Consider the following 23,961-nt stretch of genomic DNA (forward strand, 5'->3'; position numbering starts at 1 on the left):
TGGTCAGCACTTTGCAAGAGCACATCCCTTTTCAGCCCCGGAGGCTGGTGGGCTTTTCTGCGTGGGATGATTGCCCTTGTGTGCTGCTGGATCTAATGTAGGGAGAAATCAGGAAACACTTGAATCATGGGCTTTAAGGTCAGGAGTGACGGGCATCGTGCTCAGCTGGAGGTCAGGAAGTTGCTTACAGGAATTACTGCAGCTGGTCCAACAGCTTTTGGGTGAATTAAGCCAGATTGTGCAAAAAAGACACCCAGTCTTGTTTTTAAAGACATCCAGTGCTGGAGTTCGGTTTCTCTGAAATCTGAGTGTTGGGACCTTGGGGAGCTGTTTGGTGTACTGGGGTGTGGTACAGCAGGATGTCTCTGCCCTGACCCTGGGAGCAATGGCTTTATGGCCCTGCTCGCCAGGAAGCCAGGGAAGGAGACATGTGAAGGGGATGGCCTGGCTGCTACCTCCTCCTCTGGGGGCTGGCAGGGTGCTCGAGGAGCTGGGGAGGGTCCGGCACCCACTGGGCTGCCGCAGCCTCCGGCCTCCTGCCTGCACTGAGCACTGGGAGGTCACTGCTGAACTTGGTCTATCCTGTGCTTTAAGCCTTAATTTCATAATTTCAAGTGAAATGCTTATTTTCTTAAAAGAAAGATAAATTTCTGTTAAAAACATAACTTGAGTGGAAGAGGAGGCAGGATGAGGAGGAGACAAAACTTACCAGAAGTTGTTTGTAGTGCATCCACCCTTCCTCCCCCCCACACCACCACCAAAAACAAAGAAAAATCTAGTTTTGGAAAGGAAGAAACCTCCAGAGTGCTCAATACAAGTCATTTCCCATCAGAGGCTGCTAACCTTAGCTGTGGTTTGGCACTGGCATCAGCCTGACTGCTTGTATCCGATGAACCTCTCTGAGGATGATGGTGGGGCTTGGACCCTCTCCTCTCCGGGAGCTGCCTGTTGGGCACCAAGCGCCCCTTGTTGCGGGGTGTTTGTACCCTGCTGCCTCGTCTCCTGCCTTCATAGTTCCTGTCCTGTCTTTTAGGAAACTTAAAAGCAGCCTTTAATGATTGTATTTCATTCCCGGAAAGGTCTCTGAGATTTCCCATAAGGAATGAATAAAACCCTGTGGCTGGGATGGGGTGCTGCCAGCATCTCTTTGGCGGTGCCGAGAGCCGCGTCCTCCCTTACTGTCTGCCGGTGACGGGTACGGGTGGGACCAGGGTGCAATGACCCGTGGTGCAGGGCAGAGGGACAGACGGGAGGAAGCCCATCTGCAGGGCTTGGCAGGTGACAGTCATGTGTCTGACAGATCATAAACACGCAGGGCTGGGTACGTGGACGGGCTGGGGTGGTTTAGGGGAGAATGACAGGGTTATCTAGGGAGTGTCAGCTTGTCTGGGCTTGCAGGCCAGTTAGATACTGCTTTGTGGTGTGTGTATATAAATTCCCTCCTGAATCTTTCAGGGACGGCTGACGAAGCAGCTTGCCTGTGCTGCAGGAGTTGGCCACGCTGGCTGGAGGGCATTTGCTGTAGCTGAAGCAGATGTCCTCTCCTGCTGCACGCATCTCTCCCTGCAGGAGACTGTTTCCTATTAAAGGTAGTGAAGGGCAAGCGCACCGTGTGGCAGAGGTATTTTTTGCTGTAGGATGGAGATCTTGGTTTATTTGGTGTCGGAGTGACAAATTTGAGGCTTGAGAGAGAGAGGATGGAGCAGCAGAGCGTGCAGCTCCGGGACTGGCGAGGATGGTCCCTCTGAGTCAGTCCTGAACATGTGCCCCACGGTGCAGGGGGTGTGTTGTCCTGAGGGATGTCTTTGCAGCTCGTCACTAAAAATGACATGGCTTTCTGAGAGCCAGATGTGCTCACCATCAAGGCTTTTTAAGAAAGCTGCTCTGCATAGTTAAAAATCCCCTGCCGCTGCAGACCACTTGGTTTCTCTCCTGACATGCTGCCAAGTTGTACCTCAGCCGAAGATGAAACGGTCTTGTGCTGATACATTGCTTTGGCTGTTCTTTGTCATCTTCCAAGCACCTTCAAAAGGTGCTCGGGGGGAAGGTGGCAGGCGCAGCCCCACGTGCCTGTTTGTAAAACCCCGTGCTTGCGCCCAGAAAATCCCTGCCAGCACAGGGCAGGGCAGCACAAGGCATTTCTGCGTGTGTGCACGTGCGCTCAGCTGACTTTCAAGGTTTTCCTGGTCTCCCCGCAACTAAAATCATCCACTCTGTGCCAAATCTTTACCCGGCTCGCCCCCGATGGTCCCTGCCAACCACCATCCCTGTTGGGGAGAGCTCGGTGGTCAGAGGACCCAAATGATGTGACGGTGCAGAAAGGAGGATGCGGGTACTGGAGGTGGGGGGGAGTGGGTGGCGATGCTGCCAGGGGACCGGCACGGACCTGTACCAGCCTCCGTTCTGCGCTCTGGCTTTCTCCCTTTGGCAGCTCCTGCTTAACTTAAGGCTGGAAGCAGTCGTACACTGCCTAAGGCTGCCAAAAAAGGAGGGTGGGGGTGGGTGTTTTAGGTCTGCTGCTTCTACAGCCCCCCGTGTTAACTCTTCATTAGCATCTGCAGCCTGTTTCCTCCAGGTTTTTGGTTGATCCCTGCGATTGCTTGGCTGTGAGCATCGCTTGCCTGCAGGGCTGCACCGTGGCCGGGCTGCCACTTGCGCTCTGCTGATGCTGCTCTCTTGCCCAAAAGAAGTTTTTTGCAGGTATTAATTATGCCTGCCCCTGCCTGGTTTGTTGAATGATGTCTGGGTGATGAGAGTAAAGTGGAGGCTGGTGGAGGAAGTGCCTCTAGAAATCGCCAAGCAGAAATTGTGGGTGAATATTAATTGAAACTCTTATCAGCCTTGCGTGTGCTTTGCTAAGGTGCTAGAAAACAACTCAGCTTTTCCTCCAGCAGCTCTCCTGTACGCGTGGTTTCCTTTTCTGTGTATGTTCCATGTTGCTGCAAGAGTTTACCCTTAATTTTGGATCCACAAAGAATTTCTTGTTCGGTAACTGTGGATTTCCCCGTGGGATTTTACAGTTGCAGCTCAGCAAGGGAAACCATGCGTAACCATCGCAGGGACGGGAGTCAGTGTGTGTTTCCCTTTATCTTGAACAGGTTTCACACGTCTCCTTCCAGCGCCTCTCCTTGCTGTTTTGCACGTTGCCCTGCAGAGCACCGCTCCTTTCCCCAAAACGCTGATGTGAGGCTTGTTCTTCAGGGGTAAAGGGGATTTTTAAAAATTTATAATTTCTCATTTAAATGGAAACAGTTCTTGGAAGCCCTAAGCATGCCCCGTGAGAAGCTGCAGGCTGAACTAAGTCACTGAGTCACAGCCTGTGAGCTCTTGAGCCGGGACGTGAGCCGGATGCGTTGGGACTGGCCCGTCTGCGGAGACCACTGGCTTCCTGGGACGCCTTTACTAGGAAAAGCCTGCAATGCTTACTTCCCCTGAACGTTTGAAAAATTGCAGTGCAATAGCTGGATTTGAGAGAGAGAGGCGAGGAGTGAAGAAAAGGGGGTTAGGAATAAAGCCCACCCAAAGGGAGCAGCGGAGCGAGGCTGTGCCCTTCCTGCCGGCAGGCACGTGGGACCGGGGTGGTGAAACGCTGCTGACCTGTGGTCGTGTTGCCCGTGGAGCCCATGCCTTTCCCAGGCGTGAATCAAAGCTGCCCTGCGGGTACTGGGCAAGTCTGCTGCAAAATGTGAGTTTTCCCCACGCGGAGCTGTTGCAGCCTCAGATAAGAGCCCATGGGAGGGGACCACGGAGGGCGATGCTGGGCAGCGGGGCTGGCGGTGGCTTTCAGTGTGCTGATGGTCCTACCTTTAATTGGGGGGGTATTTTTAAGTTTGCAGCATGGAGTTTGGGGGAACATAGAAGAAATATTTGTAGGTGACTTCTGCAAAATACGGAGCTTAGCAAGTATGCGGTGCTTGTCTTTATATGTAGATATTTATGCGTATCTAGATATGTCTATATACATATACGCCTTACATTGTAAGATAGATATATCTTATCTTACTTTACCTTCCTAAACTGGTGAGCAGCAGGAGCTGGTCTCGTGGACCAGCGGGACGTGGGACTTGCTCTGGGAATGTGGATGTAGTCTGTCCTCTGGGACAGAGGAGCAGCGATGGGAGAGCAAGAGGCTTGTGGCGTGAGTCAGAGTGGTGGTGTGGTTCATGTCAGGAACAGAGGCTGCAGGTCCAGCTCGCTGTGGCTGAGCTCTCCTGGGGGTTTCGGGAGCCAGCTCTCCCCTTGCTACATCAGCCCTTTCTCTTGGCCCCTGTTGCAAGCAGGTCATGGGGACCAAATGGGTCACCTGCCACCTCTCTTGACTTGGGAGCATCGTTAGTGGTTAAGATTGAGGCTTTTTGGTTGGCGCTGAGGTTTGAGTGCGATAACAGGAGATAAGGATGAGCGGTGGCCTGAGGGGAATTGGACAGTCTCCATATTCCCTGGCTGCTCTCAGCCTGTGGTTTTCCTTTGTCTCATCCGAGCCCGGGGAGGCATCTCGGTTCCCCCTTCACCTCGTCATCAGGTGGATTCTTCTCTCGGAAAAACTCAGTGGAGAAACCGGGGACTCCAGCTGGCTGTGTCTGCTTTGCACCAGCTCTCTGGTGTGATGAGTCCTTTGCATTTGAGTCTTCTGCTCAGTTCTCTGGAGTGGGGAGAGGACCAAGGAAGAGGGATGGCACTGAAGATGCACCGAAAAGAGCAAAGAATTGGTGTGGGACAGCAGGAGTCGTAGGGGAGGAGTATGCCACAGCACTCGCCTGCTGCTTTCCATGAGCCACTGGGTCGGCACCCTGCTCCAAAAGAAATAATCGAAGGTTTTCCTGCCTGAAGTCTCCAGGCCAGGGAAGCACCTGGGGTCGGTCTCTTGTTTCTGCCTCTCTCCTGAAGCAGGCAGCTGTGGACACTAAAACCTTCCTTGGTTGGTTGTTTTTTTTTTTTTTTCCCCATCCATAAATTCTGTTTTCAGAGCCGCTGCCTGCTCTGTCTTACATCAGTTGCAGAGATGAAATCACTCTATCCCTGCCCAAAATAAATTGGAGAAAGGATGGTAGAAAGCTAATTTTAATTTTTTTAAAAGAATTGCATTAGAAGCAGAGGGGGAATACTTGCTCTCTTGCCAAGTTTACAGAGTTTTGGGGACACCTGGAAGTACCTGAATTGCACCAGTTTGGATAGAAGAAGAGTGTCTGTTGACTCTGGAGTTGAGTTACAACCGACAATTGACAAGTCAAATGACTCTCTTCCTTTCCTAGAAAGAAAAAAAACCTAACCATGTGCCCCCTGTCAAGCTGATCTATTCCAAAAACAGTTTGAGTTTTTTCTCCCATCAGGAAACTGTCACCAGCCAGTCACAACAATTCCATACATGTTTTATTTTTTCACGGCTTTGTCTATGGGCTGAGAAGCCAAAGGGAGGAGCGTTGCTCTGGGCAGGGCTGGGTACTGGCTGGCAGGGAGATGGGCACAGGTGATGGTGGTTCTGCCTCTTCCTTTTTCTCTGTGTTGGTTTGGTTTTTTTTTTTTTAGTGTGCTCTTTGCTTCTCTCTAAGCACAGTCTCCTTTGCCTTCTGACAACTAAGCCATCAGGGCTGGGATTGCTTCCAGACCTTTGTCTCATGGCGGCTTGCCAGCGTCTGCAGCCGAGTCGGTGCAGCCCGTGCCGGTCCCATGAGATGGCTCGTGGCTGCGGGTTTTGGGCTGGCCGTGCACCCTGCAGGTGCCCAGCTCCATGGTTCCTGATGAGCAGTGGGTTGGGTTAATTACCCATTAATTACTTTCCCCACTGCCCCCCAGCCTACCCTTGGTGTGTCCGCGTTGGCATTGCGCTGCAGCTGAGCTTTGAGGATGTGCAGCCTGTGCCGCTGTTTTTTTGGGGAGAAAATCCATTCGGAGTGATGGATGCAGAGGAGGCAGTCTCCAGCCCTGTGGAGGATGCTTTGCGCACACCCCGGCTCGGTGCCTGCTCCAAAGAGATGCCCCTGTGACTGTAACCACCTTCACACAGGGGTTTTGCACAAGCTCTGGTGCAAAGCAGCACGACTCTTGGCATGTACACAGCGTGTCCTATAACAGCATAGCGCCAATGCCAACTGGCTTGTGCTTTTAAGCTTCCTAAAGGCAGTCTGGTCTCTGCTCCTGTGGATTTCTCAGGGTGGAGCCTGTGCGCTCCATGGTCACAGGGCTGCGGGACTGCAAGCTGCCACCTGGGAACAAAACACAAAATCAAACGTTTTTTCCAACCCTCGGGGTTATGCAGGTAACCTAAAAATACAGCTGGAATGTAACTGGGCGGTGACATCCTCCCAGAGCTGCCGGCACGGCTCGCGGCAGCGTTATCTGGATGGTGCACAGAGGCCGGGTGTGGCTCCCAGCCCCAGAGGTGGCAATGCGAATGCTGGGCTCTGGCTCTCGGTAGCTTCGGCTAATGTGCCCATCCTCAAATCCCTCGCAGGGTACCAGGAGGTCGCACCCTTCACCTTTGCATCAGTCTCCCCCTCACCCAGCCCCGGTGGCACCATCGGTGTGACATCCCGCTCTGCCAGAGGAGACAAGCCCTGCGAGGTATCAGTGATGGATCATCCCCAAGCACCGTCCCAGGGGATGAGAAAGATGACCCTGTTCCCTTTCCGATTGGATTTGGTTCAAAGGCTTTGTTTAAAAATAGAGCTGCTGCAGAGTTTCCAGGCTGCAGGTCCCGTGCATGGCTCGGGCACGTGGGGCTTTCCTGTGGGACGTGCACCTTGTATGTGGAAAGGCAAGTGCATCCCGGGCTTGGAGCAGCAGCTGCGCTACAGCCTTGGCCAGGGAAACTGCTGCAGTTCCCGGTCGGACAGCGAGGTGCCGTGGGCATCAGGCACCATGGCACTGGGACGGCATGGCCAGCTGGTGCGTTGACTTTTCTCTGGTCAGAGGCAAAGTGGTATCCTGTGAAAATTGCCCCCTCCCCTGGTTCGGCAGTGACTCCTCTTTCAGGGCAGGTGAAACTGTTAATTTTTTCTCAACCCCAAACACACACCTATAAAAAGCTCCTTGCCAACCCTAAATGGGGCATTCCTTTTTTGCCACTTGTGGCAAAGCGGCTCTTCCTGGTCCCCGGCGGCAATGGTGACCCAGCCTTAACCAAACCGGCGTTGGGAGATGCTGCCTCTCTGCAGGGGAAGGGAGGGGAGAAGGCCCCAGCATTGGCAGGGTGCTGTTTGAGCTCATTGCTATTTTTAAGGGTGTGCTCTTCCATGTATTCAAGCCAACCCACTGGCAGGAGGCTGCTGGGAGCATGGCTGCCATCCCACCGGACCCCCACCTTGTCCCTTGTTCTGTCCCAGTGAACCTGGACCTGCAGCAAGTGCCTTGACTTCTCCCCATCACAGTATTTGCTCCTCTGGCTTCCCTCACCAGTTACGGGGTGATGTCCCAGCCCAGAGGGGTGGGGAGGTTTCCTGAACACCAGTGAAACACCCGATGCCTTTCGTTCCTCTGGGATTACCTGTAGCTTATAAAGAGCTGGATGATTAATGTCAAACGGTGTGTGTCTTTCAAGGCTGAGCAATTCCTACTGTGTCGGCAAGCTTTTGAAAGAGCTGCCAATGGTGAGAATTGAAAGGATGCTTGGGTTTGGTTTTGTTTTCTTTTTTTCTTTTTTTTTCTTTTTTTTTTTTAAAGATGCTTTTGAGATGTTGGGAAGCTCTGCTTTATACCACCCCTGCTCCTTGGGCACTGAAACCCAACAGGACTAATTCAAAGGAAATCATGTTTCCCATCCCACCTGCTGGGTTAGGGACTTTCTGCTCCAAAGCAGCATGGACTTTGTGGGTGTCTGTGAAGATTCTTGCAGTGTCTTATGTCTGGGTCAGGGAATTAGCTGTCAAGCCGGAGAGTTAATGACGGGAGGACAATGCAGCATCGTTCTCCCCAGGAGTGCTGGGGACGGGTGCCGGTGGCTGTCGGCGCTGTCTGCGATAGCAGCTCCTGCGTCAGCATCCTTTATGTGCTGATGATCTGTGCCTGAAACTATACCCCGGGAGTGGAAATGTGCCTGAGAAAATAGCTTCTGCAGTCCTTCTGGGGCTTATATAAACACTATTTAAAATTAGAGTCACTCATTATGTTGGTATGTGCGTTTACCTTGACCTCTGACTTTTCTGCCTGCAAATGTGTATTGGCCTGGCATAGCCTACAAGTTAGGGAATAGCTCAGGAGCGAACAAGAGGCGTATTTTCTATAATTAGTTTAAGGTAAAGAAGCTGGTACAGTATCTCCCTTCCAGGCTGACTGGGAAATTGAAAACAAAACTGCAGCCCATCAAAGCAGAGTCTGGCTTTGATCAGGAATGTCAGCGCTGGCTTCTGCTGGGCTGGTTTTGAGGGAAAGGGGAAGAGCAGCAATACTTTGCCACGGCTTTTCTTGCATGTGTTTGCAGAGAAATGAATGACTTTTTTTTTTTTTCCATGCCTTCATCTCTTTCCCTTGCTATTTACCAGCCAAATCCATGCAACAATTTATATTTTGCCACCAGAGATGCCGTCTCGGTTGTCACCCTGGAATAGCTGCTAAGCTCTGTGCTGGTATTGTCATGGAACAATATTTCTACTATTTGTTGTGGTAATAGTTGTTAGTGGCAAAGCAATTAGCGTGTCACCTGCAGCACAAAGAAATGTGACCTCTTTTTCTCCCGGCACCCCCTCAGTGCCCAAAGCAGCGAGCGTGGGCTTCCCTCTGCTCTGCTGACTGGCTGGTGCTGGCTGGCAGCAGGGCTGTCCTCGAGCAAGGGTCGCTCCCGTGGGATGCCTGGGGAAGGGCGATGGAGGAGGCAGGAGCAGGCTCTGCCTTTCTGCCTGCGGACTGGGTTTGAATGATTTAATTTGTCCGAAGAAAACGTGTCCCACTGGGATGCACTGTAGCAATCCAGTGCTTCAATGGCTCCCGGAGCTGGAGCTGGCTCTCCCCCAGTTTCCTGTTGACGTCATCTGCTATTCCGCTGCTGCAGTTTTTACAACTGTTGAGCTTTCAAGGGTAATCGGAGCCGAGACCGGCCAACCTCGGCAGCTGCCGATGAGGGAACGCAGTGCTACCTTCTCTGTCTGTCCCCGCTTGCCTTCGCTGCTGCTCCTAGCCTCACGGACCCCTGGGACCTGGGGACGCCAGGCGAGAAGGGTTGTGTGAAGCTGGTGAGCTCTTCGGGCCATGCATTCCCACTGAAAATAATCATCAGTGCTTGCAAGAAGTGCTGTGTGCTGGATCCTGCAGGATTTTTTTCCCCTCCCTCCTCCAGTCCGCCCCCATCCCTCTCTTCTGCCAGGCGTGCCGACACTGTTCTTCATTTCTGGGAAACCATGGACAAGAAGCAAGGTAGATGTTGCAATTTCCAAAACACGTGGTGGGGGAGAATGAAAGGCTGATTCTGGTGCTAAAAGGGGCCGTGTAACTTTTTTTTGGGTCAATCCATGCGGTTTCAGTCTTTCTACTTGCTTGGGTGGGAGGGTCAGCATTTGCAGCTGGGGATCTATTTTTAAAGCACTGGAAACTTGGATGTTTTGTGTAGGGTTGAAACACTGGCATCTTAATTGTAAGAAAAAAAAAATCTAGCATGGCTAAAGGAAAATATTCGGAGGGTAAAGCTAGCTGCTGGCTCCGGTTTTGGTTGCATTCCTGGGACGCAGGGTTTTCCAGCAGCTCTTGCGTGGTTCTCCCCTGCTAAAAAGCCTGTTGCATTGGAAAGGCGGGCACCCACGGCAGCCCCCGGCAGTCAGGAGCTCTGATTCAGTGCAGGCTGACAGGTTGTTTTGGGGCTGCAAGGGGCTTTTTCTGAAGCGCGCTTTTTTTTTTTCCCTTCCTCCTTGCTCGCTTTTTTTGCAGAAGTGGTGCGCGCGGGGCAGCAATGACCCGCAGGAGCCCCTCTCTGCAGCGGGACCTCAGCGGCCGATGAGTGACGGCTTTCGGCAGGTTGAGAGCCCTTTTTCCACTTCCACAGATAGCTTTTTCCACTCTCAACAGTGGAAAACAGCATGAAGTGTGCCTGTGAGGAGCTGGCTCTCATGACCAAAGCAACCAAATTCCCCTCTGCTTTGTACCCTGCCTCTAATTTCTTTTTCTTTTTTTTTTTTTTTTTGATGCTTCTTTGTTCCAGCTTTTTCTTTGCAGCAGGGCTGGGATCCACCCTCCAGCCTTCTGTCCCATCTGTGGCATTTGACTCTCCTCCTTGGATTTAGGAGAACTGGGATGCATCCGAAACGTTTTTTCCCAGTGCTAACAAAGTGGTGCAGCTCTGGAAGCAGCCTCCTGTGCTGCAGCCGTCTCCAGGACTTCACCTGGGGCTGGAACCAGAGCCCTGGGGAGGCAGTGGGGAGGTTTAATTTCAAAGGTCGGTTCAGGCAAATAGTTTTATTTGCAGTTCTTTAGATTGTCCTGTTCATTTCCCTCCGCCCACGCCAATGGAGTGCGAAGGATAAATCTCCTGGGGAGAGGTGCAACTTAATAGGCCTGAAGTTGGTGGTGGCAAAGATGAGGATTCAGATATTGAATTAAGCAGTTCCAGGAAATGTCTGTGTCAGTTCTTAGCTGGTGGAGGTTATAGCATGAGAAAAAATATGCTTGGCTTTTTTTTTTTTCTCTTTAGGAGGAAATGGTTCCTTTCTTAGCATAAAGGATGCAGTTACATGCCTGCAGTATCACGTGGGTTACAATCTTGTCTGCACCAGGAACTTCTGTCAGCTAATTTTCCCCTGCCTGGGTGCAAGGCACTGCACTTGTGGGCCCCTGCGGCCGGCAGCCCCTCCTGCTGCCCGGAGCACCGCACCGGCAGCGCCCAGCCGTCCTGCCAGCTCAGGGCTGGTGACAGAGCCCTGGGGCTCGCAGGGGTAACCGGGACATGTCCCCAAATTGCCTTGTCCTGCTGCTGTCTTTTTGCCCACATGGAGAGATCTCTAGAGGGAAACTGTGTTGCTCTGTGCTTGCAGCCACCCCTCCTGCAAGAGCCCAGTGCCCTGGGAAACTAGCATGTTTCTAGGATTTTTGGTGGCATAAAACGTTCCTCAGGTTATAGCAATTTCTCCTGCACCAACCCTACCGGGATCCCAAACATGGGGGAGAGAGTGCTGAGGCCTCGCTGGTGAGAAGGAGCTGACAGCAGCTGCCTGCGGGGGCTAAAAGCAGATGCTGCCCTGGGATGTACTCAGGACAGAAGGGCTTGAATTGCAAGGTCTTGTCATGCCCATCCCACTGCCTTTTTGTTCCTCCCGTCTTATTTTTCTTTCCCCTTCTCCCCGAGTCTTTCCTCCTCCCTCATTTGCCCTGAAACAGTGCGTGGGCTTTCTCTGGGGGGCTGCAGAGGCTCAGGAAAGAGGTTACCTCCCGGGGGCTGATGCATCCAGCTCTGGGGCTTGCAGCAGGCAGCTCGGCAGCCTCCGGGCACTTGGGGGGCGATCGCTGGGCTGTGCAGTAACGGGGAGGCTGTGCCGTGCCCCCACCTCCCATGTCGGGGCTCTGCCCGCCCCGAGCAGGCTGTGCAGAACTTCAGGGCAGGACTGCTCATCTCTTCTTTTTTTTTCTTTTTTCTTTTTTTTTTCTTTTTCCCTTTCTTCTTTTTTTTTTCCGGGCTGTACTCGAGGGGAAGTGGTGTCTGCCCACTCAACCTCTGCCTGGCCAGACCCATGCTGCCGCTGCTTGCAGCAAGAGAAGCTTGCAGCAAAAAGCAAGAGTTCAGACCAGCCTGCAGGGTGCTGGAAAGCTCGTGGCAAATTTTGGGAGAGCCATAATAGGCAAATCCAATCTCTGCTTCAGCTCCCCCAGCTGCAGGGCAGCATCGTGGCTGATCGTATTTCTGCAGGCATGGGCTGAGCTGGGTTTTCCAGCAGCGTAGGTGGCCCAGCCAGAGCCTGGGAGTGGTAGCAGAATACCTCCGGTTTAATCGGTGCTTTTTCAGGTTAGAGCTAGGAAATGCATTTTGGGGCTAGGTGTGACAGGATGGGAAGGGAATCGTCACTGACCCTGGCGGTACAATGCTGGGAAGTGAGCAGCAGTGGTTTGGGGGTACAGGGGAGCGGGCTGATTTGCAGGACCCCCATTATAGCAGAGTTCATAGGGGATGACTGATGCACAGAAATATTAAATGACTATCCTGTATGATGCAGGGAGTTTGTAATGGGTCATCTCCCCATCCCTCAGTGCCCCTCTAAGCCACGCTTGCAAATCCTCCTGCCTGCAAGCTTGGGCTCCACTGAACAACGCGCCCCATTGATTCCTGACCCCGGGCTGGGTGCTCCCAGCTCCCTCTGGCCTGGCTCTTGCAGCCAGGGCTAAGGAAAGGCTGACGCCGCAGGCTGCGGGACGCCTGGCTCGGGGAGCGTGTGGACCCTGCTCCTGCCGCGTGAGTCACCGCGCTGCAGCCGGCGCTGCCAGGGGAGCCGGCGGCACAGAAGGCGCTTTGTGCTGGCTACAGGATTACTATGGCAATTGGGGAGAGGGAGACCAAACAGATGAAGCAAAATACCAGCCAGGATGGGGGGGGCGTTTCAGGGCTTCGTGTAGAGGTCTGGCTGGTAACTGCCTGGGGGAGCTGTGTGCAAACCCTCTGTCTGCGTTTCAGAGCAGGTCGGGGGAAGAAATGCTTGGTGCAAGGCTCCCGGTCAGCAGTGAGCTAAATCTGTCCCCCTGGATGGGATGTGTGGCCACAGCGAGCTCCTCAACTTGTCTGGGTGCAGGATTCTAGGGACCCTGGTTTTTAGGTTCTGTGGTCAACCCCCCATGCTCAGTAGCGAGAGGCTGGATGCGGGAAGGGGAGGCATTTCTGAACATGTGGACAGCATCTTTCTTTTGGCTCTGTTTTGCGTTTGCTCCCATCATTGCTCAACCAGGTGTTTTGCAAAGTGTCATCAGTGGGCATGCTGGGCTATTGATAGTCCTGCTTCCAGCCCTGCTGAGTGGGTGAGGGCGAAGGGAAACTGCAGGCTCACAAATTAGAAGCCATGATTGCAGTGACACGGTCAGGTCTCCAGAGATGGTTTCCAGCCAAGTGGGATCAGTTTGGTGTAGAGCAGCTTGCTGGCTGGTTTCACTGAGCTGGAAGTTCACATTGCTCCTGTAGCTCACAGGAACTGTGCTGGTCCCAGACCTTACGGGCTGCCTCTGATGCAGGAAATGTGGCAGATAAGATGGGGATATGGACTGATCTGTGCCGATGCCCTCATCGGGGAGGGATGCTGCTGGTCCCATAGTTGGGACCTTTGCAGTATCTTGCAGACCAGCTTTCACCTGCAGCCTCAGCGAGGTTTGCGTTTGGGGAAGGACAGGACTGGAAAAGTGGGGTTTAGGTAGCCGTCCTAGCTGAGGCATCTGGAGCTGGTGGGGGACAGGCATGGGGATGGGGGCTGTCTGTGCTGGGAACATGCTGGACACGCATTGTCCTTCTGTCTCGCTGCTGCTGTGGGACCTCTCGATTGGTGCTGTGTCTCCTGCTGAAATCTCAGCTCCTTGCCTCACCCCTCCCTTTCCCAGCAGCCTTTGGAGTGCTGGACTTTGTCCGCACGCCTGCTCCCAGGAGCCAGGTAGGTGGGAGCTGTTTTGAAGGACTGTCCAAGTTCACGCTGTGCCGTCTGCTCCCAGCCCAGTGCCTGGAGCACACCTTGCTGTTTGTGCTTTTTAATGCATCTTCCAGGTCGGTGCAACCAGAAGCACCTTTAGCTGCAAAGTGCAGCTGCCCCTTTGTCTCTCTTGGGGGAATCAGGACTTCGACACTCTCGGCTGTATCACTTCACTCTTAATGGTTTGGGTTTTTTCCCAGTGAGCTGGGGTAGGTGGGTGAGCTGTTTGCTGATGGAGGAATGGCTGGAGCTTCATTGAGCAGCAGGGATTGTGTGACACTGCAGGGAGCTGATTCTCAGCCCTGTGCACGTCTCCTCTGCCCGTCGCTGCTCGCTGGCCCCCCGTGCTGGTTACCTCTTGTTCCTGTAGTTTCATCTGCAAATGTTTGGCTTGCCCTGGCCCTGCCTAAACCCGTTTCCCTCTGCAGCAGTGGGGTATGTTATCTCAGTGCTGTTTGGAGTTGGGAAGGAGCAGGAAGAGTGCATCCTCTCACCAGTCACCCCTGATGAGGTCGTGCCTTGTCCGGCAGGGTCTCAGCCTCTGTGAGCCTGGGTTTGTGGCCAGTTTACTACTGACTGGAGTCAGCTCATCTCTGGTTTTGCCCTGGTTTCCCTTCGTCGGGTGCTGGGAGTGACTCCTTGTTCTGCTTGAGGTCCGTGCCAGATCCAACCCACGCTGCAAAACGGGTCTGGCTCTTCCCAAGAAGTCTTCGGGGGATTGTGGGGGGCTGTGGGGCAAGGATGTGCTGGACAGGGAGCGTTTTTGGGAGCATTGCTGATGGCGTGGGGACCTCTTGTGGCTGGAGAAACGGGGATCGGCCTGGGCTGGGCTCTGGCAGCCCTTCTGCTTCCCTCTGCCTGTGGCGCAGCTGGGATTGCTCTCCCTGGGCTGTGCGTGGGACCGTGAGGGATGCGGCGTTGGTACCCGGCTCGTCTGGGGGATGAAGGCTGAGCCGATGTCTTCTTTCTGTTTTTCAGATTCCAAAGGATCCTTGGAGCCGCATAAACCAGGTAAGTGCCCAGCAGAAACTGCAGCTTTAACCCGTCTCCTGAACATCAGCAATTAAAATCCCCAAAGAGAGGGTACTGTTAATGGCCATGAAGGGTAAAGAGCACTTTTGGGGTGTCTGAGGAGCACTGCAAGGTGGTGCTTGGCTGCAAGACTTGAAAAAATGGTCTCTGTGAGTGCACCCCTGGGTATTTCTGCAGGCAAGTGCTCGACAGGGACACTGAGACCCACTTGTGCTTCTGGCTCTTGCCTGAAATTTTGGGCAAATGGTCGTGAGCACTGTGACCTTCTTGTCATCTTGCCACAGCTGCACAGTGTAGGGGGCCCACACTCTGCCTCCTCTACCTGGTGGCTGGAGGAAGAAAAGTAAAAATGCTGGTTGCTCATGTGTGCATCTTTTCTTCCAGTGAAAAGCAAGAAGAAACGGGAGCTGAGGATAACATGTGTCCCCATCAAACAGCCCGTTGCCAACACAGCGTAAGTGTCTCTGTTGCTTAAAGCCAGACGGCAGTTCTCCAGAGCTGGATTCAACGCTGCGTCAGGGGGAATGGCCTGTGTAGACTTTACAGAGTCAGGATAGTTAATTTTTTCTCTTAAGCTCTGGCTTGCAGGTGATAAGAAGGAATTATACATGTATGCAGATGTGGATGCACATACATGCACAGGTGCCTGTTTGACTTGAAATGGCTGAAAGGCAAAGGCTGGGAGACTGCTGGCAGACTCTCTTCAGTCTTTCTGCCATGGCTATGGTGATGCCGAAGGGTAAAGACATGGTGGAGAGAGCAAATCTGCCTGAGCGAAGAAGAGCGGAAGGCTTTTAATGCAGGGGAAGAGAGGGATGGTGGCAGCTCGACCACGGCAGGAGCAGGGAGATGAGGGTTGGGAGATGCTCTGCATGGCAGGGCATCCTCCCCCGATCTGTGCATCAGGGCTAGTTTGAGTCATTTGCAGCTCCCTGCCTTGGTGCAAGGAGGGCATGGGTGTCTTGTGTTGTTGTGCTGCTCCGTGCCAGGGGCCAGTGCCCGGCAGTATCTCAGGGCACTGGAATTTCTCTCTGCCGTGTTTGTTTTGTATGGCTGATGCTTGTTATGTTGTGGGGGAGAGCCCAGGGTAGCAGCACTTGGTTTGACAAAGAGCAGACAGCTTAAATTCTTCTTCCATGGTGCTCTTCCAAAGCACCTTGCGCTGCGTCTCCACCGCTGAGCCGTGTTTGCTCCAGAGACCCTTACTAGAGACCCTCTCAGCTCCAGGAGAGCAGTGAAATCCCTGAAGGGGAGATATTGCTACCTAAAACCCCAGACAGATAGGGCAGATCTGTCGGAGGGGAGTCAGGGGAACTCCCCCGTTACTGCTGTGCAGCCCTGCATGCACACGCTGAGCCCTGCGTGCAACAGCCACCTCCTTCCCCCACGGCTGCATCTGTCTCTGCTCCTATCGGTGTTTCAATTTCCCCTGGAGAAAGTGTCACGCGAGAGTTTGCAGGGCACTTGCATACCCAGAGTGCTCCTGTAAAAGCTGGCACAAGCCATCTGCAACTCCTTTTCTTTGCACTTTTCAAGCTGCAGTGCAAATATTTGTGCAGTGCAAAGCTTTTGCTGTGAACCTGAAGTACTTCCTTGAAGCCGGAGCTTGCCGTATTACTCTGATGGGAATTGGGAGGTTAAACCAGTTGGGCAATCTCCACTCTTAGAAGGTTCCGGGGGATGGGGAGAACAGAGAAGCAAGGCACGAGGGACAAAATGCTCGTGTTGGCTCTAAAAGTACCGTGCTGCCCATAATGGGAAGTGGGTAGTGATGAGGAAAAAAGCCATAAAGGAAGACTTTCGCCTGCATGGTGTTGTGCAAAGTGTGACGCTGAAGTCCTGCCTGCTGTGCTGCCTGAAACAGGCCTGTGAGTGTACACAAATGACTCACGGGTGAGGAATTACCTGTTGTTCCCTCGGCGTGCGTTTCGGGCTACGTGGCTGCCCTGTTACAGCACCTGCCTGTCAAAACATGACAGCTGAGCTGCTCTGCCACAGAAACGTCTCATCCCGTTGGTCTCGGTTCCTCAGGCTCCTGAGCAGGGATGGTTTCGTAGTCTGTTGGTTTGATACATGTCTCACCCAGCTGACTCTCTGGGGTTCTTGCTGGCTGCATGCAGTGAGTGCCTCGTGGGTGTGGGCTGAGGTGTTACTGGCACAATTAAAGCATTTGTGAGCGTTTGGAGGGGACTGGTTCGAACCCATGACAACAAGGCACAGTGGAAAGCAGTGGCTGAAAGTGCTTGAAGGAACGCGGAACCTGGCTCTGGCCAAGAGGGTTAACAAAGCTGGGCTTTCTCCTGACTCTCTCTTTTTTTCTTGCAGGCCCCCAAGGAATTTGGATTCCAGAGCATTCATTACCATTGGAGATAAAGTACGTGTCAACGTCGTTTATTTTTTGCTTGTTTCCTATTTTGTTTGCCCCCTTGTATGGGGAGTTTTATAGATCATGCCTGACAACCTGTAAATTAGAGCTTGAGATGTCAGAGCACCCCGCAAGGAGGACCTTGCAATCCTGGTGCAGCCTCATGGGATGCATCTTCGCAGGGATGAGACGTCCCACAGCAGGACCTTTCCCCTGTGGAGCAATGGGGTGTCCGTGTGTACTTAGAGCAGTGACTGTTGGGGAGCTGAACATGTTGCCCTGCCTGCAAGAGAGTCTCTGAGCCCGTGCGCTCACTGCCTGCGGGCAGTCCCTGCAAGGCAGGTGGGTGCCGAAGGCTGGGTGTGCAGTTTCGTTGCAGTGGGAGATCACAGTGGTCCCTTGTCAGCCCCACCAGCCACCTCGGTCTGAATGCACGGACCCAGCCCATCTACCCTAAATCCGTGTGGCCTCACCGCGTTCTCTGACTGCCCCAGACAAAGTCCTCTTTGTCCTGCTGACCCGCAGGGCTTTACTGCCCATGGCCCAGGAGAAGCTGGACGCAAAACTTCTCTCTGGCTCTCCAAAGCCTTTCCTTAGTGACCTGATGAAAAACACTGCTAGAAATAGCCACTGTCTCTCTTTTATTTCATTCTCTTGTTACGGGCTCTCCTGGGGCTGCAGAAGGCTGTTTGCAAACGAGCTAAAAATACCATGCATTGGATCAGCCCTATATCTAGCTGCTTACCTTCCAGGCTGGGAGGTGGCTCAGCTGATGGGATCTGGGCCCCTCGGCCTTGGTGCGAGGTTTTAGGTTTAGGGACAGGTAGGAGAGGAGAGGAAGCTTTGGAAGCTTTGGTTGGGTCCAGGGAACAACCCCACTGCTTGTGTAATTTTCTGGCCATTGTTTCGTGTATTAATAGTGTGGGGAGAGATGCTCTCTGTAACAGCCTGGGCATGGAGTGTGCAATGGGAGAGTGCTGTAGCCTGGGGAAAGCTCTCTAGACTCTCTTCCTTCCCTGCTCTGCCTGCACCAGTGTTTGCAGGAGGGGTCTAGTCCAGGTATTTTTGGAGCGATGCAATGTGGGATGGAGGAAGAGGGCTTGGGCAGAAGGCCAGCTTTGGGCTGTGGGGTTGGACGATGACCTTGGGTCCATTGGAGCTGTGCGGGTGATGCCCTGCGTCCCCACTACTGGCTCAAGCCCCCCAGGGCACAGAGTAAGGGATGCCAGGGAGGGGAGTGCCGGCTTTGTCAGTGCATCGCCTCTGTTGCTGGGCTGGGCTGGTTCCTGGAGTGTGCTGGGAACCGCCAGCTTCTGGGGGAAGCCTTAGGGTAAATGCCAGGAAAAAAACCCCAAACAATAACCTGGAACAACAGCAGAACACGTGTCCTGAAAAGCACCACCAGATCCTTCCTGGAGGCCCCTGCAGGAGCTGCGAGCCTGCACCGCTCCTCTGCCAGCTGCCCGGGGCGGCAGGGTGGGGGGTTGGATGCGTCCCCATTAGTCCCACTCTCCTCGTTTCTGGATACACCGTCCTGCCCAGGAAAGGGCCGGCACCTTCCTGTGCTGGGCAGTGCATAGCTCAGTGCTGAGCTCAAGCACAGACCTCTCTTGCTCCCTGCCTCGGCCGCCTGCCAGGCACATCTGGCTCAAATAAACAGAGCCAGGGCTGGCAGGAAGGTCCGGCAGACCTAGTTGCTGCTGGCCGTGCCGTGGCCCGCGCCGAGGGGAGCTTGCTGGCCAGGAGCCTGGCAGCCACATCTCCCAGCTTGGCTCCTTAACGCCAAAGGCTGTTTCCTCTCCGCTCTGGGCGTAGCTCGCAGGCACAGTATCCGGCGCTGTGCTGTGGATGTTTCCCACCCTCACTGCCTTTGTGGCTACTGGGGCAATTTGGCATCCTGGTATTATATTTTTGTTCCCTGAGACCGGAGGAAAACTGGAGGCTGGATAAAGCCTGGCTAAAAGAAGGCTTGTGACTTATTAGGAGCGATGAACGCAGCGTCCAAAAATAGCCGATGTCTCACTCAAACAGTTTGTGCCCTGCCCGGCAGAGCAAGCAATTACAGGGTAACACGTCTTTAGGGAAACTTGTTCGTGGGTTGCGCAGGAGTTCGCTGGCTCCCTGCTGCGTGGGGCACTCGCTCGTCTGAGCACTGGCGATGGGTTTTTTTTCCAGCTTGAAGCGAAACTCATGTAGTTGCACTTGCCTGAGCTGCTTCGTTGGTGCTAACTCACATTTTACTTTGGCTGCTTTCCGATAGCAGGAGAAAGTATTGAAAGCAAGTAAAACCCATTTGAACTCCCCGATAATTAGGAATTGAGTTGCTGGGTTGCTGCGTGCACCATCCCATCTAAGGCTTTGCACAGGCAGAGGTGTTACTAGACATGTAGGTGTGTTTGTGAGCGATGGTCTCTTGGGATGTGGGGTGAGGTGGGGGATCCCTGGCTGTGCACAGGGATTTGGAGCTGTGGCAGAGGCTCCTGATTGCTGCCCATGTTGGCACAGGAGCTGTTAAATCCTGCAAGTAGTTCAGCAACTGCAGAAATACCCTTGTGTGGGTAATCCCGAGCAGGCAGGGAGGCACCAACCTCTGGTGCCCTCTCCAGTGGCAGCGTGCCCTGGCTTAAAGGATGAAAGTCCTGATCTCTAGCTGCAGAGGGGGAATTAAATGAGCCCTGGTGAGTACAGGGTGAGAAGGTTTGGGCTCTGATTCAAGAGAGCAAAAAAAATACCCAGCTTTTCTAAGCATGGTGCCTCTGGTACGTGTAGGAGCTGTTGGGGTCCTGTAGGTAGTGCTGTTTAGAAGTGCTCTGCACAAACAAGCTGCAAGTGTTGGACCTCTGCTGATATCCTTGGTTCTAAGCATGCCTGTGTCTGATTTTTGTCTCTCTTCTTTAAGAACTTTGAGGTGGAAGCTGATGACCTGGTGACAATTTCAGAGCTGGGCCGTGGAGCCTATGGCGTCGTGGAGAAAGTCCGGCACGCACAGAGCGGCACCATCATGGCCGTGAAGGTGAGGACAGCTACTTGCTGATGGACATGGAGGTCAGGACATGTAGCTCCGAGGGAGCAGAGAGACTGTGCTGAATTCTACCGGTCGCAGCACAACGGGAGGGGGCAGACTTGTCTCAGTTTGGCAGCCCCTGGTGTGGCTCGGCTGTTGGAGGGTCTGTGCTGATACCAGCTGGACACTGTAGGGTTGATCAGCAGGCTCTGAAAGCCAAGCTTGGTGCCTGCAGTTAGATAGTGCAAGGCTTGGATGTCACAGTGTCTGTCCAGGCGGCTGGCCTGATCCTGCATCCGCTGAAGAGCTTGCCAAGGGTTTGTCATTCATTAAGGTGCTGTCTGGAAGAGGCAATCTGGGCATCTCCTGGGGTGCTACTGGCTGCAAAATAAGCCCAAAACACTTGCCCTGGCCTCAGAACTGCAGGTCCTCTGAGTCAGCCTGAGGGATAATGGTGTTATCCCACCTACATCAAACCCTTCTTCTTTCATATTTGTCTCAGAGGATTCGAGCGACTGTGAACACTCAGGAGCAGAAGAGATTATTGATGGACTTGGACATCTCCATGAGGACAGTTGACTGCTTCTACACAGTCACCTTCTACGGAGCCCTCTTCCGTGAGGTACTGAGCTGGTGGATGGGTGGTGGGCTGCACAGCACCTGCAGCCCCTGCAATTGTGCTGGAGACACTAAACTGTCCCAAACCACCTCTGCTTTCTTCAGCCCAGCTGGGCTGTTTGAGATGCTGCCATGACTTAAAGGCTTGCCTCCATCAGGCAGTGTTGAGCAGGTCCCGTTCCTCACTTCCATGGCAAGTGCCCAACCATGTTGTCTGTGGCCTGGGCCAGCTTTGGGGTAGACCCTCAAAGGGAGCCATCGTAGGTAGTTTTCGTGGTACCTGGACATCTGTACCCATCACTATCTAGTGCAAAGCCTGTGTGCCTGTGGTGTGGCCAACAGCGGCTGTGCGGCAGGGACCTTGGCTTGCCCTGTGTGGAAGGGGCAGTGTCTGTTTGTCCATCTGTCCCCACCTCTCCCTTCAGCTCTCGGGGATTTCCAGGGAGTTCCCTCTCAACTGCTTTCTGTCCGCAGGGTGATGTGTGGATCTGCATGGAGCTCATGGACACCTCCCTAGATAAATTCTACAAGAAAGTACTGGAGAAGAAGAAAACCATCCCTGAAGACATTTTGGGGAAAATGGCTGTGTCTGTGAGTATTTCTTCAGTTCTTATGTGGGTTTTTTTGTATCCCCTGAGCCTGTTGGAAGTTTCTGTTCAAGCCCACAGCATGTGGAAATGGGTGGTGTGTTTGCAGTGGAAGGCTGGTGCTGTGTGTGATTAACAGATACTCTTTAATTGTGTTTGTTCCCAGATTGTACGAGCTCTGGAGCATCTGCACAGTAAACTGTCCGTAATCCATAGAGGTAGGTGCTGGATGGGGTTAGTGTGATGTGGCTGGAGATCTAGCCTTGAAGTAGATTATGTCAGGACTCCTTCCTAGGACATGTGTGGTGTGTGCCTCTGGGATGCCTGCGGGGCGGGTCTAATGGTACTTGGGACCATGGAGGACAGATCTAGATGCCTGAGGTCTATTCCTGAGGTGTATCCTTCACACATCTGCTTGCATGATGATGTTCTCATCCTCCTTTCCAGATGAAGGGTTGAATATAATAACTGAATTCCTCACTACCTGTATTTTTATGGACGCTTCTAGCTCTCTTTGAGTACAGAGATGCATTGAAGGCAGCTCTTGGGGACAAAATCCCCTAGCCTTCCTGGCTGGGTAGTTCTACCAAGGTGAGGGCTGAAGGAGATCTTTCAAATCACAGATGGGAATTTTAACACTCAGGTTCTGTTCTTCATCCTGGTATAGTTCCTTGTGTAGTTGTGGACAGATGATGATGGGCATGAGACAAGCTGTCCTGAGAACTTGGTAGAGTTGAGCTTTTAAGGCTGTGTTGGGCACATAAATCTCTCCTAAGGAGCTGGGCATTAACTCATCAACATTTTGTTTCAGCCTTTTGACTTGCCTCATTAAAGAGGAGGCCTGTTCTGCCTGGAGGGACATAGCTATAGTTTTACTTGTGAACAACTTTTGCTGAAATAAGACTGGCGGGGTTTTGTCTCCCTTCCCTTGTGTTAGGGCCTGCCTGCTCCCCTCCCAGTTTCCCGTCTTGTCTCAGACTCTGCGATACCTCTGCAAAGGTCCAGTCTGTCCTCTCGTGTTCTCTCTCTTAGATGTGAAACCTTCCAATGTGCTGATCAACAAGGAGGGACATGTGAAAATGTGTGATTTTGGGATCAGCGGCTACTTGGTGGACTCGGTTGCAAAGACCATGGATGCTGGCTGCAAACCCTACATGGCTGTAAGTGTGCTTGTGCGGGGCCGGAGCTGGCAGCCTTTGGCTGCCTTCAGCCTTTACTTGAAGAGTCTGCTGCTTAGAAATCAGTCCTGGTTCACCTCTGTCCTGAGATAGAAGCCACTTCAGAGTGCTCTGGGCTTCCTGACTCAGCAGAGTCCTCCAAGGACGGGATTACCCTCCCTGTAAGCCTTGCTGCATGTGTTAATCCCACAGCAGACTCTTCCTCTGCCACCTTCCATTTGCAGAAGGATAAAAGACTGGCTGGTGCTGGTTGTGGTGGTTGGAAGGGCTGCTCCTTGTTTGCTAGAAAATGCTGAGGCTCTTCTTGACAGGATCATTTAATTTCATCCTTTCAAGTCAGTATGAATTTTCCTCTGCCATCTGTGGCATCTGTGTGCTCCTGGGACAGGGATCGTGCTGCAGGGATAGTACAAGTTTCACTCAGGAGCTGGAGGGGAGAGTTAATGTGGGTCGTGTGGAGCAATCAGTGCTAGATTTAACCTCAGACCCTGCCTCCGTGGGGACATGAGCCAGGGGAATCCACCCAACCTGGGTTTTGAGCCAGAGATTTGCTCTGTGGGGTTTTCACTGGGAAAACAAGATAGAGTTGTAATATCTTCCATGTTGCTGTTACAGCCGGAAAGAATAAACCCTGAGCTGAACCAGAAGGGCTACAACGTGAAGTCGGATGTCTGGAGTCTGGGAATCACAATGGTAACACCAAGGGCTTGGACCGGCACCCTGTAGCCCTGGGGTTGGGACGGGGTCTGGACTGGTGGGGCTTTAACCCTGCCGTGAGCGGTGGTAGCTGGTGGCTTCACCCCTGGGTGGATGCTGACCAAAAGGGGTTAAACTCTGAGCATGATAGCTCAGGGCATGAGATGAAGTACCCAGGGCACAGGGTGGTGCTGCTGCCCTGTGCACACAGGGGTACCTCACCCCAGGGCAAGGTAGCTGTGAGCCGGGGTTGCCACCACTGCTGCAGCTGTTGCAGAGTTGGCTGGCAAGCTTGCCAGGAGATAATCTGTCTTCTGCCCCTTCTCTTTCCTCCTCTCCATTCTTGCATGTTCCTGCTGGATCCTGGGGGATACATAAAGGCCTGTTATCCCCAGGTGGTTCCCTTGTACCCCTCTGCTTGGTTTCACAGAGCTGCTTGTGCACATTGCCAGCTCCACATAGCTCCAGTTAGCTCAGAACTATGTTGGTGTGGATGGCAGAGTCCCAGGGGGCAATATCTGGATGACAGTGGGCTTAGTTGGGCATTTAAGAGTCTGGTTTTTAATTGCTCTGCGGTTCCCCGTGTGCTGGCTGGAGAAGTAGTCAGTGGAGCAGGGTTTGCTGTAGCTGGGTCACAGCCGTCTGCATGCACACCACCCCCTCGTGTTAGCAAAGCCTTGCAGGAGGATCGGGGTACGTTAGCCTGCCCTTCTTCAGCGAGGGGTGCTGTGCATGGTTTGCAGCAAGTCCTGCCTGCAGGGTAGCTCAGAGCAGCCAACAGGAAGGGGAAATACTTTCGGTTCCAAAATCGCAGCTGCTTAGGATGGTTTATCTACCTCCTGCAAGAAACGGATCTTGCAGAAAGCAGCTGAAATCTTCTGGCACCAGAGGACAAAGGAAATCCCAG

The 23,961-nt window shown here is 53.2% G+C and overlaps 1 protein-coding gene across 2 annotated transcripts in view; it reads left to right on the top strand.

Moving 5' to 3' along the window:
* MAP2K3 (mitogen-activated protein kinase kinase 3) overlaps nt 1–23,961 on the top strand; it is a 34,522-nt gene that overhangs the window by 5,021 nt on the left and 5,540 nt on the right. The window contains exons 1-10 of one of the 2 annotated variants that reach the window (XM_054843244.1): nt 8,800–9,345; nt 14,553–14,585; nt 14,991–15,060; nt 16,932–16,980; nt 19,871–19,984; nt 20,478–20,597; nt 21,068–21,184; nt 21,347–21,398; nt 22,213–22,340; nt 22,974–23,051. In XM_054843244.1, coding sequence (XP_054699219.1) covers nt 9,330–9,345; nt 14,553–14,585; nt 14,991–15,060; nt 16,932–16,980; nt 19,871–19,984; nt 20,478–20,597; nt 21,068–21,184; nt 21,347–21,398; nt 22,213–22,340; nt 22,974–23,051 — 777 coding nt within the window. In that variant the 5' untranslated portion in view covers nt 8,800–9,329. Of the gene's footprint in view, nt 1–8,799; nt 9,346–14,552; nt 14,586–14,990; nt 15,061–16,931; nt 16,981–19,870; nt 19,985–20,477; nt 20,598–21,067; nt 21,185–21,346; nt 21,399–22,212; nt 22,341–22,973; nt 23,052–23,961 lie in introns of those variants that run through there. The other variant, XM_054843243.1, reaches the window with a different exon arrangement.

This window comes from Grus americana, chromosome 15, assembly GCF_028858705.1.
Source record: "Grus americana isolate bGruAme1 chromosome 15, bGruAme1.mat, whole genome shotgun sequence".
NCBI lineage: Eukaryota > Metazoa > Chordata > Aves > Gruiformes > Gruidae > Grus > Grus americana.